At 34.1% G+C, this 20,913-nt stretch overlaps 1 protein-coding gene across 1 annotated transcript in view; it reads left to right on the forward strand.

The window, feature by feature from the left end:
- Positions 1–3,297: 3,297 nt before the first annotated feature.
- Positions 3,298–20,913, forward strand: part of LOC111622780 (heterogeneous nuclear ribonucleoprotein U-like) — a 76,079-nt gene continuing 58,463 nt past the window's right edge. Inside the window, exon 1 of the mRNA XM_023365201.1 lies at positions 3,298–3,600. Coding sequence (XP_023220969.1) covers positions 3,453–3,600 — 148 coding nt within the window. The 5' untranslated portion in view covers positions 3,298–3,452. The remainder of the gene's footprint in view (positions 3,601–20,913) is intronic.

The raw sequence follows: 20,913 nt of genomic DNA on the forward strand, positions 1-20,913 counted from the left end.
GAGAGAAATAGCTGAGGTTTTTTTGCAGATACAAAGCATATTGATCAGAAGTCATGTCTAATAAAGCTATGCAGATACATATTTGCCATTCCAACCCACAATGCAAATATGGAGAGAATATTTTCCCTAATGTCAACTCAATGGTTGGACGAAAGAAACAGGTTGTCAGTGGAGACAATTGAAGCAATTTTGATTTGTCATTATAATTTTATAATGACTTGTGCCCAATTTTATAATTATGTAAAAGAAGAAAATTATATAATTAAGAAAGTAAAATCAACTTTAAAATATGACTGGGCTAAAAAGGATTAGCCTTGTATCTTTTTTTTTTATTATTCTACCTATTCATTTTATTAGATTGCTTAAACTTTATTGATTTTTTTTTATTAGGAGTAAAATAAGCCATTACCTATCCACTTTTTTCATGTTTTATTTATTTAGCACTTAAATAAACGTTCCTTCTCAATGCTTGGCAATTATGGCAACCCTATTAATAGGTCGTCGTTCATAATGCCGGCCATTATGAATAATGACTAAAATGGCTGCACAGCCCTATAAATATTGATTTATTAAATTAACCAGACATTATGCATAAAGCTACAATCCTTTTGAGAAATTTGATTTTCAAAAAAGTTCACTATTTTCATTAAGAATGATTTAATTTTGTGAATTACAGTATTTCCAAGTATTTTAAGAAAAACTCTCTCATATTATATGGTTAATATTAATATAGGTATATTTATTACATTAAACTCTTATCAATCAACACATATATATAGTAAATAATAAATAGAATCATAATTGAATAAAGTTAATTTTGGCAATTACAGTACTTTGCACACAACATTCAACAAAATAATTTTGAAAATTTCACTTACAAACTGGAATATTTTTTAAAATAAGTATTATTAATAAAATTATATAGTTTTGTCATAAAAAATCAACTTAAAGGAAACGTTTGGAATGTCATTTTGATTTATGATTAAAAAAAATTTAATATTTTGTCGGGTGATCACTCTTCAAAATATCATTTTAATCACTTTGCCCGACAGATGATAGCAGTATTCATATTGACCAGTCAATGTGATAAATTACGTTAAAGAACATTATTATAACACCTGATGTTAATTGTCATTATTCGTAATGGCCAGACGGGCGGATCTACATAGGGACTAATAGGGCTTAAGCCTTAGGCCCACAAAAATTGAATTATTGTTATAAATTTTTATGAGCACTTATCGTATAGAAAAAAAAATAGTTAATAGGTTAGGTTTGGTAAAAATGGGGCCCCATTGGACTTTAATAAGTCCTAGGCCCCAAAAAGCGTAGATCCACCCCTTAGCCAGACACTGTTTATAATGTCCATATATATAATCACTTAATTAATCCATCATATCAGACGGCCGGATGGCCGAGCGGTTAAGGTGGCATCCGACTGCTTTGGAGAACCCGGACGGGTCGAAAAATCCCCAGGAATTTTTCGGGGGATGGTCCGTCCGAATATGTTGGGCCCCGTCCCTCACCTCCCGGCCGCTTATTGTGGGCCTGCTAAAATGAAGCCCTCTTAGTGCCCACAGGGCGTAAAGAGTTAAAAAAAAAAAGTCCATATCATATATATACAGTATAATTATTTCTTCTTATGGGCAAGCATTTCTCTCTCGGCAGTTCGCCCATGTGTCGCGTAATTGAAAAAAAACCAAAGCATTGTTTTTTACTATTGACTCTTCGCCATGAGAATAGTCTTTTATTTTCCGTATTCATCGTAGGTTAACGGCCGGATGGCCGATGCAGTTTAGGTATAGTCTGTCTGTCTTTTGAGGGATCCGGAAACCGGAAAATCAAAAAATCCGAGACTTTTCATGAGAGGGAAATCCTAGATGCCCACCAGTGCCGAGTGAATCCACTGAACACTGCTTCTTTTTTTTTTTTTTTTTAACTTTTTCCGCCCCATGGGCTCTAAGATGGCTTCTTTTATCAAACCTATTATGGGTTCGGCCAGGCCCACAATGGGGCGGCCGGGTGGTGAGGGATGGGGCCCGACATATCCGGACGAACCATCCCCGAAAAATTCCTGAGGATTTTTCGATCCATCCCGGAGTCCAGAGCGGTAGACTGCCACCTTGACCGCTCGACAATGAACTGACCAAGTGAAGTTTTTCGAATTTTCTTCACGTTAGCAATACCTAAATAGGAACCAGTTTCCATAAAAGACCTCCCGGGAGACATTCCGTATTCAGCAGATCGCCTATGTTTTGCGTTGCCGTATACAAATAAAACTAGTAGTTTGTAAAAAACAGTATATCCGGATTAAATTATTAATTCATTTCTAAACTTTTCTATCATATAATTTACCTCAGCAAATAGTTTGAGTCCGTAAATAAAACGAATATTGAATGATTACAGTGAAACACTTCTGAATCCTAATATAAATATAATTTCGTCACTTTGATATTACATTAATTGATATATTTTTTACAGTTTTTTTCAGATAGTTTCAATTTCCAAATAGTATGAGTGGACCGGATGGCCGAGCAGTTAAAGTGGCAGATATCGTTATGGTAGACTCTGAGATCGAATCCGGACGGGTAAAAAACCCCAGGAGTTTTTCGGGGTTGACCCGTTAGAATGTGTAGGGCTTCGTCCCTCATTATCCGGCCGCCCCATTGTGTCCCTGGCTAAATCCATAATGGACATGTTAGAAAAGGCGTTCTTAGTACCTGAATAATGGAGAGTTAAAAAAAAAATGATATCACTTGATGCCAGTTGGTATTATGCATCGAGAATTTAATAATGTGAAAACGTTTTAAGATCATTTTATGAAAATTCATTTTATTTTTGCTATTTAATGGAATAAATGATTGCAGATGGCTTGCCCTTTTTTAATTTAATATAATTTCCTGTCAATTGACATTAATTCATGTCATTCGATATCTTTTACCATTTGGAAATAATTTTAAATAAGGAACAGACTAAAACTTTAGTTAACCTAACTTCATCGATTATAAAATTTGAAAATTATAATTATTGTATTTTAATATCAAAAATTAGAAAAAAATTAATTTATAAAAATTATGTAAAAGTTTTATAACCGAATGCTATAAAAACGTTATTTTTTTAAATTAAATTATTTCTCAATACGATTAAGCCAGAAAATTAACCTTGAAATATCAACCAATGATGTAGGAAATAAGAACTTTAGTAAAGAGTCCTTGAAACTGAATTTATTGCCGATTGGTTAGAAATGATTATTTTTGTTTGAAAGAGCCAATTAGAAATATCCTTACAATTTTTCCGTTGATATCACGTGTCTGGTAATCCTTCCGCCATTTTGGTTTCAAATTTGCCGGGATTGGAAGTGTAGATCGTCAGTACAAAAAGTATTTTTGTTTCGAGATTTGTCACTTTGTCTAATCAGTACTTAAGCATTTTAGTTTAGTACCACGTAGAAAAATATGAGCGATATCGATCCAAATAAAATGAAAGTAGTAGAATTACGAGCTGAATTAGCAGCCCGCAATTTGGATACTAAAGGTAACAAAGCGGTACTTGTGAAACGTTTGAAGATTGCACTCAACAAAGAAACTGGAAATTTGGATGCGAGTAAGTCCATTCTACACATTAAATGATTTGTAATATGTTATTTTAACTTTATAGGATTAAGTATTTGGTTTTATTATTTTTCAATGATTTATTTTTAACCAAATTATTTTCGTTAGGCTTAGCGAGTATCCGCCATTAGATTTTAAGCTAAAATTGTAAATATCTTTGTTAGGATATCGTTGCGAAATGTGTTTTTCTTTAACTTTAGTAATGATTTACACACAAATAACGTAATAAACATATTAAAATTTAAAATTATAATAATTTTTCTATTTTAAATTTTACTCTGATTCGTTTTTAATTGTTTATGATAATTTATATATCAAACGTTTATTTGTAATCGATATGATTAAATTATTTTAACTAGTTATTACCGTTATTTAATTTATGAAGAATATAATTACAATCATTGTGAAAAAAAATTCAGTAATAGCTGATTTGTAAAATCAAAATTAATTTTTTAGAAATAATAATAATGTTTTATCTGTCTTGGAATATCATACGATGGTTTGTTTTTGTTTTGGATAATTATTATCAAATATCAAATTATTATCAAATATATATCAAATAAACTCCAGTGGAAATAAAAAGTAAATGTTCAAAAAATCTAAACCTGACAAGAACTTAATATTTTTGGCTTTTTGAAAGCTATCTTCAGATTGCAGTAAAATAGAATAATTAGAATGCATTGAAAAAAACCTTTTCAACTTACACTAAAAAGTCTAGAATGTTTGCTAAATAAGTTTCTTTCTGAATTCAAAAGCATTTTTGAATATTGTATTTTATAATACTCGGTTGAAATAGATAATGGCATGCTGAACATACCAGCTTCCACCAGATCACCAAAGTTAAAAATGTAGACCTTGGTCATTAGGCCCACCATGGCGAGTGGATAATACCACTGAACACTGGTAGTTGCCAATGGACTTGGCATGTGGAGTTTTCTGGGTTTTTCTTCTGACACCTAAATAGGGGCCAGTTTGAGAGTTGAAGCTCCTCCTGCACAATACTTTTAAGTATTTAAGTCTTGTAGCAAACACTTTTATCATTTATTGAATATTCTATGATGCTAAAAGAAAACTTGCCATCTTTTAACAAGAGAACATTTATATGTTGGAGTGTTGACCCCACCATATAAATCCCTCACAATCCTTGCTACCTGGGCCATGTTCAGTAACGCGGAATTCTTGTTAAGTCTAGTTTTGCTGCAATGTTGAACTCGTTTCTAACTACTGCTTGACTCCTCTCACCACTAGCTTCTTTTATGTATTCTTAGCTCCACCCACTAAGCCACTCAGAATTCTAACTTAGGTGTTCTGCGTTACTGAACATGGCCCTGGATGACCAGTGATTCTGCCTTTAAGCCTGATACTCAGTGCAGAAATGGACAATGGAAGTCATCAATGGAATGACAAAATGATATCACTTTTGCTGTTGAAGCCGATGGAATATGAAGTTGAAAATTTTCAACTTTTGCCGTTGGAATGGTAAAAATTAGATGAATAGGAAGGCTGTTTATCAATGCCATCATAAACAGTGGTGATATTCAGCGGGTTCGCACAGGTTCGGCCGAACCCGTTGTTAACATTTTCAAAGTTTTTCCGAACCCGTTGTTAAACACACGTAACATTTCTCAGTGGTTTTGTTTCTTTTAAAAATATATGTATTATACTCTATAACACTACTAAACTAGAGCATTAGACCCCGTTCGCCTTGGTGCAACCTCCATCGATCGTTTCAATCTCGACTGAAACGAGGTTTAATCGTGGTCGACTCAAAAGAGTTCTTGAAACTAGGTCCACTCATACGAGAGATCCCACAATCCCACGCGCGCGAGAAAATATAAGATGCCTGCAAAACACATGTAGGGCTATTGACAGGGAAATAAAAAAGATATTGTATTTCGAGAAACGATGACATCTGTTTATTATTATAATAACACCTAATGATAAAATAAATGATTTAGAAAATGTGAGGAAAGAACAGACCCTTTATAAAGTGTTATTTTGGGTTTTAATTATTAAAACATTTCATCATATAAAATCGAGCGTTAGGCTAAAAGCCATAAAAATTTATTTCCCACGGAGTTGGTTCCTTGTTGAAGAGGATCCAGCTAGTCAGCGATGTGTCACCCGGAACTTTCGATAGAGTGCCTATATCGGACGCCAGACCATTAACAACAACCACCTGACGTCATGGGAAAAACCCAAGAGGAATAACAAGAGAAAACGGAAAAAACACCCAAAGTCATTCGTTTTCCAAAGTCCCTTCACAAAAGTCGTCCTCAAGGATTAAACCCGTGAACCCGAATCCAGACGTAAAACCCGTGCACCAGAATCCAGAAGTAACACCGTGCCTCTTTAAGAATCTCGCCCACTTCCGTGCTGACACTTCCTCGTCTCTCTCTTCACCTCTACTCCGAATCCAACCGCTCACCCGCTACCGCTCGCGTGACGTAAAGTCGCGATTTCCGAGTCCTCAGAGACTCGGTGGTGTCACATCCTGACATGGTGTCGACGAGACACCGACCCTACGGTCACAAAAAGTTTTTTCTTGAGAAAAAGTCATGATTTTTTCTGATTAAAAAAAACAATTTTTATATTTATAAAATATTTTGAATGAAAAATATTAAAATATGTACAAAATAAACCATTTTGAACACTTTTTTTATATATTTATCANGGCATAAACAATGTTAAATTTTAACTGACTTAATTTTGCGAACGCATCTTTTTTATTTATATAAGTATCTTAAGGTCAGTTTTTGCGCTAATGTTACTAATGCACCATTTGAGCGAAAAAAATTGTCAAGGAAAAATTTTCTGTTAGCGAACCCTTTGTTAAATATTTCGAATATCACCACTGATCATAAACATCATGTGGGATGATAGCATTTGAACTATGTTGGTCGGCACAACTAAAAAGATTTATTTATACTCTAATATGTTACTATATTTCAATTTAAGTATTAAATTAATATCAAATAGATATACTTACTGCATAAAGTATTGGGAATGGCATAATTGCAATTTGGATATGAAAGTATTAGACATTCCATTTTGAAATATTTTTCTCATCCAAATTTTTTGCTTTTGTGTGATTTTTTTTTTGTGATAAGATCATAAGCAAACTTAATTGATATAACAAAGCAATCCCAGTCAGTACCATTTTCGACTAGTGATAGCTGTTTACATTTGTGGCTGGCGTTTCAGTTCTAGGGTAATTTCTGCACGTGAGTATATCTGATGTGGAAAGAACAAGGAACGGCAACTTTTAGCTTACCATTTCTGTCTGTTTCCGCATGAGTACCAGGCTATATTCTAGTTCCTATGTTTTGATCTGTTCAGCTTGGGTATCCCTGTCAGTAGCAGAGCTGTTACTGACATAGTTTACAAGGTAGAGGGTGTACAAGCCTGCTCACCACATCAAGGTGGGAATCTTAGAGCAGATATTTGAGAGGAGTGTGTGATGTAACAAGGTGAAATTATCTGAGAAATGAACAAGTGCTAGAGGAATGTAGAGTGAAAAAGAGTGTGGTTCAAAAGGTCAGTAAATTGGCTCTATGGTTCGGTCATGTTGGGAGAATGAGAGGAGAACTATTGAAAAGAGTATATATGAGAAAGATAGATGGGAAGCTTGGTAGGGTAAGGTTTAGAAAGTCTTGGTTGGAATAAGTGTGGATGAGTATCTGAAAGAACTTAGGTGTTGAATTAGAATGGGAATGTGAGGAAGTATGCTAGAAGCATGAGTGTCTGGACAGGAAGGTGTGGAGAAAGTTGCTGAATAGATGATATGTAGAATTAGTCTTTTTGCCTGCTGCTTGCACTTTTTGGATTATGAATGTGAGGGTATGTATGTATGTAAGTAAAAGAAAACTGTTATTTAAAGACAAAATCTGACTTTTTGTGGACTCCTTTTACCTTTTGGGCCCTATATATAGTTATATATTTTTGTAATTTTAGTCCAGTCCTGTTGGCAGTACTTTAGTTAGAGACTACATGAACTTTTGCCAAATGTTGCAGCCACTGAGAATCAGTTGAAGCCATGAGCTAGTATAAGTGCAGAACACAAGTCATCATCTTGAGAGTGAAAGAAACATAATAAACTTGTTGCTTAAAATTGTAATTAAACAAAGCATTTCTGCTTTTTATTTATTAAGATTTTTGATTACATTGAAAGCTTCACGTAAGTACAGGTAGGCCTCCTACAACGTGGTACTTTTACAACGCGATTTATGGTAATTAGAAATGAATTATCTTCACATAACAGAAAAATTGCAACGGATCACGTGATACGAGCCACAGTTTGGCATACAGAGCTAAATGTCTTTGAAAAAAGCTGTTTGTCGATGGTGTGTTATTCCCTTGAAAGTTTCAGGGGAAGACCAGTTTCTAGACAGATGTGCATCAGTTACCGTAAACACTCAAATATATCACTAAATTTTCAATCATTTATACTCTTTCAATAAGTGGGGACCGCAAAAATGGTCCAAAATACAGTATAAACATAAACGTCTATTGGGTGTATATTTTTAACAACATAGTGAAAGGAAGTTATTTTTTACTTCTGATTGAAAACTGATTGAAAAAATTTTAGCCATAACAATGCCGAATGAAAAGAAAGGACCGTCATTAAAAAGGAAATTTATAACTCTTCAAACAAAGATAGAAATTTTGGATTGAATTAAAAATCAAGAGCGGATAGCTAATATTGATAGGCATTTTAATTTAAATGAGTTGGCTATTCAGTCAATTAAGCAATTGGGAGAAAAGATCAGTAATTTGGTCGCATCCGGATCATCTATTCTTGCAAAAAATGTTGCTTGTCTGAGAGCACCTATAATGGAAAAAATGGAACAAGCGCTAATATTATGGGTAGAAGATATGAACATGAAACGGTTGCCTTTAAATAAAACTGCACTTAAACACAAAGCCTTAAAAATATTTGATTATTTAAAACAAATGGGATAGTCGTCAGCTGATGAAACCAGTGTGAAATTCGTGGCTAGCAATGGCTGGTTTGAAAAATTCAAAAAACATCATTCAAATGGCAAGTTTTTCTCTTTTTAGAATCGAATCCCAGTTTTTGTATTAAGTTGGTGTCTCCTATAACGTGATTTCCCACAACGCGGTATTTTCAAGGAATGTATCTACCGCGTTGTAGGAGGCCTACCTGTATTATTGCCCCTCTGTGTAAACTATGAAAGCTTTAAAATTAATAATAATAAATAAGTTAATAAAGAAAATATGTATTCAACTTTTATTGACACAACAGACTGCTTATAACCCAAATATAACACACTAAGTATGGAATAATGTTTACTATATACAGGAAATACTCACTAATAATATATATCACACTAACCTTATGAAGCTTTGCAAATATTTTAACATGCCATGAACAATTTTAATCCACCTTATAAGGTGGAATGCTGTTAGAGAAAATCTTTTTCAGTATGATTCCATTCAATAAACAAATGCTTACTGGAACTAATTAAATAATGTAAAATAAACAGCACCTTTCACCAATCCAGCACAATGGGTATGTTTGTAAAGTTGAACGAGTTAAATGAGAATAACGTCATCGTTATTCTTATTTCGTTAGATTTTTCGAACAATTCATTTATAACTAAATGACTGTTTCTAAAATCGAAGATATGAATGTTGCTAGTGCAGCCTTATTCGAAATACTTTTCTTAGATTGCTTCGGGTGGACAGTTATTTCTGTCATTTCACCTTTTAATTCACAGTTTAACCACTCGAGTAGATTTAGAAACATTGATATCGTCGGCCGCCATTTTCTTAACGAAGTGAGCTAACTCTTTTCTTCGTGAACTTTGTTAAAGTTTTGTTCGAAATATCATCACTGCAGAGCATGCGCACTGAGCAAGACTACTACTTTTAGAATGATTCATTACTAACACGTTTAACTTGTTCGACTTTACGAAAGTAACCAACGTTTAATACGTTAAAAACGTTTTCAATCGATTTAAGCGATCTTCTTCAGTTATTCTATCATTATAATGAACAAAGTATTTGAATTTATGAAATACAAAAATTCAAACTGCGGATGCACATGTTAAATGTAATGTGCATATCAGTTCTCAATAAAATTACAATAAACATAAAAAATGAAAAGTATAAACAAACTAATTAAAAATACACAAAAAGTATACACCAAGTAAATACTAAAGTAACTAATTAATAATGCCATCTAAAGATGTATATGTTAATCCATGTTATCATAGAAGGACTTCCAGGCTGAGGACAAACTGTCGGCATCTCTGTGATTGATGCACTGTGTGGATATCTGTGCTTTGTGAATCTCCATTTTTTCCAGGTGTCTCACTGCTTGTGTGGATCTTGTAGCTCTAATTATTGCCGCTTGATCCCAGAACACTGTGATATCCTGTTGTTTAGCAAACGCAGTGGGGACCGCACTATAAATGTTTATTTACCCTAGTGTTTATGCTCATCAATCCTTTTCTTCAAGTTCTGCATAGTTGTTCCTATATACACTAGGTTTGAGTTAAACCTATGGTCTTTTAAAGGTATAGTGTATACTCCTGTCCGGCTATTACACTTGTACCTTCTCTTATCATTTCTTAACAGTCTGTACACAGTAGGATTATGCCTATAAATTATTTGTAGATTCCTATTTCTGGCAACTTTCTTAACTATTTTATTTAGAAACGGAAAGTACAGTAGATCCCCCTATAAAACCGTTTCCTATAGTTATGATTCCTATAAAAATTGTGGCAGTACAGTAGATCCCCCTATAAAACCGTTTCCTATAGTTATGATTCCTATAAAAATTGTGGCATTATCCGTAAACAACGGTAAAAATAACTCCTATAATACGTAAAACGTCATCGGGCAGCCGAACTACTTACCCGCCGTCCGTAGCGCCACGCTACGGAGAGATTTCTATCGTCTGGACAGTATTATATAAATTATATATAAATTAGGTACTGTACATATAATTATATATTAATTATATATAAATTAGGTACTGTATATATAATTATATATTAACTTAATTTATTGTAACTTTATTATAATTAAATATATATTTTTCGCCGTCTAGCGTCACGCTACGGCGAGTTAGGCGACCTATCGTCTGTTTAGTACTGTAATTTTATACATTTCTTGTGAAAGAAACATTTCTTATTTAACGGCCATAAAAATTATTTATATTAATGATGTCTCCAAAGGTCAACGAAGTTTTCGCAGAAAAATAATATCAGAAATCGCGGCCGCAATTTGATGCGCTGTTCCGCGACGAAACCAAGCTTTAGCAACGAGCGTAGTCAAAGGGTACACACTCGGTAAGTAATCCTACAATTTTTTGTTTATAACGTAGTTTATACGGATTATTTTAAAAAAAATATACGTATTTTGGAAATGTTGAGTCGAATTAGTCTAGAATCGATTAATTTTATGAAAGAAAACCTTTCAAACAGCCGTAGTCCGTAAACTATGATTCCTACAAAATTGATTCATAAAGAACGGAACGTATCTACCGTCTTATAGGGGGATCTACTGTATTTAAGCACAAGCCTTTCCCTTTGTTCAGCTCCTCATTGCCGTCGTCTTTGTTTCTGAAAATTTATAATAAGTGTATTGACTACTCTTCTTTGGTATCCTTGTTGTACTGTTGTGCTCCGTATATAATCCAATTCTTTATAAGTATCATATATGCTGGTGCAATTTTTATCCATGATCGAAAAGCTGCCATTTTGATGTGTTCTGGATCTGCGGAATTCTTAGGGATGATAATGGGTTGATAAACAGGCTTACAGTATATACAGTTGACCCCCCCCCTATAACACGGGATCCTATAGTTCAGATTCCTATATCATGGCGAAAAAATTGCGACCGTATTTGTACAAACATGCTAAAAAAACTCATATAATTCGGTAAAACGTCATCGCTGACTCGTGTGATGACAGAATTGGTTGAATCAATACGATTAAGCCAGAAAATTAACCTTGAAATATCAACCAATGATGTAGGAAATAAGAACTTTAGTAAAGAGTCCTTGAAACTGAATTTATTGCNTATATATATTTTGTTTGTGAAACATAAAAAAATAATTTTTTACGATACAGTAAACATGATTTTTATTTAAGAAAAAAAAATTAGGCTTAACATCGACAAAAATTCAACATGGCATCACACACAACAAATAAAGATTTCAACATCGAGTAGGTTACTGATGTCTCCAAAGTTCAGCGAATTTTTCGCAGAAAAATAACTTATCAGAAAACGCGCCCGCTGTTTGATGCACTGCTCCGTGATGAAAACAAGCTTAAGCAATGGCATCGTCAAACGGTACACACTTGGTAAGTAATCCTACAATTTTTTGTTTATAGCATAGTTTAAATGCTATAAACTATGCTATGAACAAAATTATACGTATTTTGGAAATGTTGAGTCAAATTAGTCTAGAATCGATTAATTTTATGGAAAAAAAACCTTTCAAACAGCCATAGTTCGTAAACTGCACATGTGCCGGGTTGTGATTGGCTCATGTATTCAAGGACTCTTAGAACAACAATTTCATAAAGAACGGAACGTATCTACCGTGTTATAGGGGGGTCGACTGTACTCAATCTGATCTCACCTTCTCTGCACTTTATTTTTAAATCCAGGAAGTTAACATTACTCTAACTTTCTTGGTTTAGTTCCAATATTAATCCATACGGATTATTGTTGACTGCTTATAAAATGGCATGTGTTATGATTGTTTTTCCATAAAATAAAGATATCATCCACATACCTCGTGTATAGTAGTATATCTTTCTGGAAAATGCATAGGATATTGCTTTTGAGTTTACGCAGTACTAACTCACACAGTACAGCCGACACAGGGCTACCCATTGGTACGCCCCGTCCTTGCAGGTATGTTTTATCTTCAAAATCGTAGAATGATGTGTGGCAAATCAAATCAGTTAACTCCAAAATGTGCTTATGGTATTTCATTGTATTTTTGATGTTAGTGAATAAAAAGTCCCTCAAAGCATAAAAACAAGGTGGTAATTTAATTGAAGGGTACAGTATAAGACTCTGTAATCCAAGACAGTCATCCATTCGTTGTCCTTAAGTGTAATACTCTTTAGTTTCTGCACCAATTGTATTGAGTTTTTTATTGAAAAGAGGGGCTCTTGGATTTTTTCCCGTATAAATTTAACTAGTTGCTTTTCTATTCCGAAAGTATTTTTTGCATTGCATTTCTCTACCACTGGGCGTAATTGCGAGCCTGGTTTGTGTGTTTTTTCAAAGGCAAAGATTCTTGGCGTTCTTGGAGACTGAATGACAGCTTTCTCCATATTTAAAATATGCCATTCCTTACTCCAGTGTTTTTCAACCTTTTTCATTGAGTGGCACCCCTGATTGAAAAATAAAAAATCGTGATACCCTTGACCAGCAGCGGATCTAGAAACTGAATAAGGGGGGAACTAATGGGGCAGATGAATTTTTTGCAAAAACGAGTATTACACGCAATGCTGGGGTGAGGTCTGGGGAGGGAGTCCCCTCCTTGGGAAGAAAAATTTTAAAAATTGACAGTTTGAAGTAGCATTTTAATGCAAAGAAGCATTTCTACGTGTTCAAAATCAAAATTTAAGTCCATTGAATTTTGTCGAAATACCTACATGTAAAATAATAGTCTATTGTTTTTTAAAATCTAGTTTTATTATCAAATACAGTGGGTGATCGGTTAACGAACAGATCGCATAACGAACAAATCGGATAACGAACACTTTCACGAAAGATTTTTATGTTCGGACAACGAACACCCCACAGAACAAACACAAGAAGAAGTGACGTAAATTAATGAATACCGATTGGTCTTCCCTTGTCTTCGGGCAACAATTCGAAACTTTTCGGAGTGTGGGAGACGTCGACATCGACGCTCAAGCCGATATATACCGATCGGATATTATTCCTCCAAACTTTGAAACTCTTCCTTGTAATTTCAGCGTTTTATTTTTCTGACAAAACAATTATTTTATGTATTCGTGAGACTGTCGGGTAGGCACTCGTTAAGTTTTGCGTCTGTTTTTCTTTTTTGAAAGGTGAGAGTATAATAGCAAAGGTAGAGAGTGGGCAGAAGATGCCTAATGTTGCTGGGCAGTATGGCGTAAACAGGTCTACAGTAGGCTGAAGTTCAATCTTATTTAAGAAACATACTGTATAATCAAGAAGACTCAAGCAGCTAAAGGAGTAACAAAAATCACATCTGAGAAATAAAGAATATCGAACAGTTCATAATGGAACACGAAATGGATCTGACGACAGAAGAACGCCAAGAACTCTTGAATGAAGAACACCAAGAAACTCGGCGAGATATGTTTTCTTCTGAAAAAGAGGATTAATGCCGATATCTTATATTAAAGATCCTTTGAAGAAGTGGGAGGATGTCAGAACAACGGTCTTAGAATGGCATCCAAACCAGGTTAAGGCTTGGGGATTTCTGCAATTGCAATGCTATTAATTACTTACGAAAAATCCTGATGAAGAGAGAAAAGCAATCGACATTAGACAGATTCTTTAACCCTTTCAAACAGAAAAAAAACACGACTAATAGAAACGCAAGACTATGTATGTATGTATTTTTATTATCATCAATATATATAAATAAAGGTAGTAAGAAAGTATGTATTTTTTTATTTTGGGGGGTCTCCAGAACCAATTAATCAAATTCCCATAGAAACATATAGTAAATCGATAATCGGTTAACGAACAATTTATATAGCGAACAAAGTCTTGGAACGGATTATGTTCGTTAACCGATCACCCACTGTATATCATCATTTTATGTTATCATTTTATTGATAAACAATTTTTGTTAAGTTTTCTTATACTATTTTGATGCATATATAAAATAAATATTTCATTACTTTTTTCTTATCTTTTTCATAACAATTTAAAAAATTTAAATTAAAAAAATTATAAAAAATTGTTTGTCATCATTGCTTTTGAATACTATGAAAATACTGTAGTATGCATCTACTTTGAGATTGAAACCACACACTTTTTAAAGTACAATGCAATGCTTTTTAAAGTATATACAAGACACAAGTGTCCACGTTGTTCTCTGCTGGCTGGCCTGGTACTGGAACTGGAAATGTGAAGGCCAAGCAATGTGGTTTGGGCGAACTCGTGACAAGTCATGCGTACATGTAGTGTAGAACATTACATTAACATGCGATTAGTGATAGTTTCTTTGCTTACTAAGATATCTTGTAGCAAAATAGAACTGACAATGAGTTATCTTGAACTACACTTTAGGCATTTTCTTGGAAATTTATTTAAGGCCCTAAATTTTGTGACACCCCAATTGTGGCGCTGTGAAACCCCGGTTGAAAAGCACTGCCTTACTCATTAATTCTTACTTGGATAGTTCAAAATCCATTAGTTTGTAACTGTACTATTTGCCTCAGCTAGGAATATAGAGATTTACATGTTAAGGAATTCAGTTAGTTCAAAATATGGCTACTTTGAAACTCTAAGTGAAAATTCTGTCCAAACAATGACAAGCATATATTAACTTGTTTGTTGAAAGTGTCTCCATACTACAAAAGAACAATTCTAATCTGGTCAACATGGCATTGCTTTTACAGTAACACACAGTAGAGCATCGATTATTCAACCCTCGATTAACCGTCACCTCGGTTAACCGACTGCGTTCTAGTCGGCAAATTCAAATGTACACTAGTGATGTGGCGCTACAATATTTGGCTATATTTTGGCTACTTTAATATTATTTTTGTTAAATTTTTGCATGTTTTAGCTGGCTACACTGGCTCAACCATGAAAGGGAGGCCAGTATATAAATGGAGGCTTAATTTTTTAATTATGAGTGGTTAGGTTAAGATTAATCATATTCGTTTTGTAAACCGTGCTTAAGTTAAGCATCATCTGTTCATTTTTTATGTCCAGTCATTGAAAGACCGCTATGGATCGAGTGTCAGTTGTGTATACAAAAGGTAAATTGTTTACAAACTGAGTCTTTGTCTATTCTCTGATAAATGTACACTTTTATTTCGTCAATTATTCACGATAGCAGATGTCTTGTGTGTAAGATCCAAGTCGGATGTGCGCAAGCTAATAAATGTTCTTGTTAACTGCTTCCTCTGTGATCAATTTTTAATTACTTTATAATCTATATATATAAAAATGAATGTATGTCTGTCTGTGTGTGTGTCCTTCATGCATTACCACACCGTTTATCCGATTGCTGTGAAACTTTGGGAAGTTGTTTAATATACTCCAGCGAAGGTTTGTGGCATAGTACGATTGCCATGAAGCTTTGGAAAGTTTTTTAATTTTTTAATACACTCCTGTGAAGTACATTTATCCTACGATAGATGGCGCGCGTTTACACGAGCATTCGCGCACAGTGTGTTCGATCATTTTCAAATTGTGAAGACCATTTCCCCCCTCCAAAAATATTTCTATATATGCATTTGTGAACTGTTATTTACGATATTTGTAATAATTTTTGTTTAATCACTTTATTTCAACTATTTTTTGCTAATTATGTATTTGCTCAAACTTTGTTAAAATCTTAACTGTATCCCGAACAACAACCGAAGTTGTAAGAAGAAATTTGCGTATTTTACCGATCTAGGTATCCCCCTTTCAAAATTTTAATATCGACTGAAAATAATTTAAAAAGACAAATTACAATAAGACGGTTTATTATCCAACTATCAGAAATTTCACAACACGCCAAAGAAGAGAGGAAGAAGCAATTAAATAATTAAAATTATAAAGGATTAAAATATATATATATATATATATAAATGGGGAATATCGCGCTTCTGACAATCGCTGCGAGTGTGTGGGCTAAATTTGAAGAATCCGTGCTTCTCGCGTGGACAACTGTACGTGGCCGGCTCATGCGTCGGAAAACCTTTCGATTTATTCGTGTACACACCAGACGGAGAAACAAAAAATATCGTGTATCCACGAGCACTCCAATAAATAAATAGAATTGAAACAACACTTTGAAATGTTTTCCTGATGAAAACGAATAATAATAATAAGTTTCAATAAAAATGATGTAATGATAAAATTAAATTTTCATTTTGAGTTTGCTTGAATTTTGTTTCTTCTGAGATCGCAGCAATGCATGATGGGTAAGCTAGTTAAACATAAAAAATACTTAAAACTGAAAAAAAAACAAAAGAAATGCGTTATTTTTGAAGAAAAAGCTTCAAACTTTGTTTTCCATTGTCTTGCCTTTCTGTGAAATTTGACACTGATGATCATTGTGTTTACAGCTGGATGACCTTGAGAACAGCTGGTGTTGGATTTCCCAGGACATTCTCATAAAACTTGCAGGAGGCGAAGGGTTTATAGTAGGATAAATACTAGCTGGCTGTATATTTTTAAATATTTTTCAATGTACAGTACAGTACTGTATTTTGTGCAAAATAAAGAAATAATTTTTAACGATGCAATAGCAACAATTATTATTTTAAAAAATGTTTGTTAGGCTTAACATCGATGAAAATTCAACGCAAAGTAGATTAATAGCGATATACTAATATATTAATTACATGGGATATAATAATATACTACACTAATAATAGATTTTTTCATACTTTTCAGCTATCCGACTTTTCAATTATCCGACCAACCCCAGTCTCCATTTGAGTCAGATAACCGATGCTCTACTGTATTTTTAGCTATCACCTTACCCATGGAATACCCTTTTTTTTCTTATCTCACAATACAACTTTTTTTGGATTAAGGTTGTGCTACAAGTAGCAGATTGAGCATTTGTAAGGGTCTTTTTTCTGGACTACTTTAAAAGTAAATAGGGCTATATTTTGAGCAATTCTGCTTTACTTTTTATAAAACCAATTGGCAACCTGTGAGATTCTCACTGGACATGTGCTGTTTACCTGCAGTTTATTTATATTATTATTAAATAACAATAATAGTTTTCTGTCTATAGCTGTATTCTGTTTGCTTAATAAATTGCATCAGTTACATTGCTGAGTCTTGCACTTAACAAGTTCCTCCCTGCCCATAATGGAATGCCTGATGCAGTTGTCAAGCCCCTGGAGAAAAAACAGGGAAGGGAAAGAATTGGTGGGAAGTTTTTTTTTTGGAGGAGTTGGCACGAAAAAGTATGGTTTGTGGTTCTTGAGTGTGGAAGCCATCACTAAGTAGCTGAGTGAGAGGAAGTGAAAAATGATTATAGTGAATTATAAGACAGTGGTGCAAAGGAGTACTTTAATTGGTGAAATGAAGATCTCCAATGAAAATTCAAGTCTAAGGAGAGATGATGAGAATTCAAATTTGAACTCTGTCTTAAATATGTAAAATCTCTAAAGAAAAAAGGCTCTTTTAAGATTATTGTCAGCATCCAATTGTAATATGAAAGACACCCTTGACGCATTGTATGTCTTTCGGGATAAATTTGTTGCAAAATTAAATTATTGTCCCGTACATTTTTGTTCATTGCCTTTGTCTTAATTCACCCGAGAGCAGTGGATCAACTCCTACAAGTGTCTGGTTTATTCTGTTCACATGTTACTTTTATTGGCTCGATGCCGAAATTAATGTTTTGTTTTTCAATTTGTTCTATCCCCATTCTCGCATTGCATTTGGCATGTTGTGCAGAAATATGTGAACCTCAGATAATTTGGAGTTGCAACTTATTTCGTCCCTTTAATTTCAAACTAAGGAGATTTCCTGTTTGTAAATTTTTATCTTTATTTTTGTTTGTTAAATACAGAAGAATGATGAAAAGTTGTGATGTCATTGAAATCACATGACTTATCAAAAACCAACTTTTAATGTAAATTACTGTATTTAGTAGGATTTTAGGCAAACACATACCGCATAAGAGATTTTTTGGTGTTAATCTTGTTGTCAAGAAGAAATTTCAGCTATACAATTTTTTATAATGCAAAAAATTAGCTTATCTCAGCCAACCAATTAGATATTGCAAAAATAAAGTTTTTATTTGAAAAATATCTGTGGCAAAGATAATTTTAAGAATAGTTTTCAATATTATATAGTTTGGCTGAATCATAATAGATCAAAAACTCTTGAGATTTTTAATAAGATGTAACTTAACATCTGCATAACATGGAAACTTTAGTGTTGGAAAATCAGATAGATTACCAAAATGTACTCCTAGGAGAACCATGGCTAGAATGCTGGATACTGAGTGCTATATCTGAAAATACAACAAAAATTCATATAAAAATTTGTTATTAGAGGAGTGGTGGGAACAGCAATCTGTCTTTTTCCTATGGCTGTCTTAACTATAGCTGAAGATTAGGTGATTATAGCTGGCCTGTTTGTAGATTAATGGAGAATCTCAACTAGTGAATATGGAGAATAAGTTACACCATGAAGATTGTAACTACTCTCATATCAATCAGGGGATGGTCTGATTATGAGAGCAAGTTACCCAAGCATTATATAAGAAATATATAGCAAAAAGTTACATACAAGTGGATATTCCGTAAGCAGAAGTGGTCAACAATATCAGGTGGATAATGCAGGTTGAAAATAGAGAAACTTGGAACATCAAAAAGAGCAAGACATGGCTGTATAATAACAAGGTTATCATCCTCAAGGTGGACAAAAACAGGGCAGTTGTGTTAATGAAAAGAACCACATACACATTGAAACTAGAGGAGCATATCAGGGATACCAAATGCCAACATATAATCTACTCATCAAAAATCTTTTATTCAAACCAGCAGCTTTTATTTTTTCATGTAAATTTTCATGAACAAACATTTTCCACCTAATTATACACAGTGTTGCGCCAAAATCCAGACAAAATTCAATTTCAAATTCCCGCCATTCTATACCACCGGTAGATGTGTTTGGCATTCAAATATTTTGACACATGTACTAAATCATCATAACCTCGAAACAGTTGCAATGTTGAAACAATTACGGAGTATAACCAAAGAGCCACGATCATCAAACGCGTTTGCGCTGGGCACTTGGCGACAGAGCTCATTTGGTTCTTCAGGTACCTGAGATTGACTGTGTATGATGTCGTCACAAAGTACAATGAGTCAGAGAAGTCCAATGAAGGTTTTACAACACTGGTGAGGAAAACTCACTCAAAGGAGCGTGTTGTCAGGATGCCCGAAATTATTCAATGGTCTCAGGAGCTGATTTTTGAGGATCCAGGTCAGTCAATCTGAAAATTGTTGTTGATTGTTGGTGTGAGTGAGAAACTATGCGTAGAATTGTCAAGGAGGACCTTTGCTATAAGTCTTGCACAATTAAAGTGAGTCATTTGGTACAAAATTGGTTGTCGGACAACATCAACATGATTTGGTCGAAAGAATTCTAGCCTCCCAACAGCCCAGATTTGAATCCTTTGGACTTCCTATGTATGGAGAATAGTTGAAAGGGTCACGAACAAGTCCAGACATTCAAACCTCTCATCATCAAGAGCTGCTATTGATGCGTCATTTACTGATATGGACCATGACACATTAAAGTGTGTCTGTGCACGCTTCAAACCAAGAATGGAGGTAGTCATTCATGCAGGAAGGGGCTATATTGAGTAAATGTATTCTTTATGGCCTTACAAACAATGTGGTTAAAAAAATTTGTAAACCTTTTCGCTTTTTGCAATAAAAAATGTGTAATTTGTTTTGATTTTTGTGCCTCACCCCGTAGATCTGCTTCAGGCTTCCAATCTTTTCTATTTTGGAATTTGATGTAGAATGCTATAAATTTTAAACCTTGGAATACAGTTCAAAATCATGTTCAATGCCATTAGCATAAGTGCCTCAAATATTCCAAGTCAATGTTACATGTATTTGTGAATTTAAATATGTTTTATAAATCAACATGTCTTAAGCCCTGGTCACACTATGCGATTTCCAGCTGCGCAGGCGACTGCAACCACGACGGCTGTTCCCGTTAACTAGTAATTCCCCCTCGAAAACCGGTTCGATTGCAATTGCAACTAGAAACAAAAAGTTTGTTCTACTCGCGACGGTTGCAAACGCGCATCCAATCAACAAACGCCTTTATGCCATGTCATACAGTGACAACATTGAAAATAGTTCATCATCATGGCGGATAGTCAGAGGATTAATACTTTTACAGAATCGAGATTGATCGAGCTTATTCAGGCTCACGAATACCTGTGGGATTTTAATTCTTCGTTTTATCGAAGATTTTATGCTTTCATGTATTTTCGCCAGCTCTATTAAAATAATCGCCTTTTTTCTTTTATTCATTCCAGAAAATGAACTGCTTGCTATTTTAATAAGAAAAGTGGCTAAAATTCCGTAAATACTCTGAA

The sequence above is a fragment of the Centruroides sculpturatus genome, unplaced genomic scaffold, assembly GCF_000671375.1.
Source record: "Centruroides sculpturatus isolate CEXI.00-Female unplaced genomic scaffold, Cexi_2.0 scaffold157, whole genome shotgun sequence".
In the NCBI taxonomy this organism is placed as follows: domain Eukaryota; kingdom Metazoa; phylum Arthropoda; class Arachnida; order Scorpiones; family Buthidae; genus Centruroides; species Centruroides sculpturatus.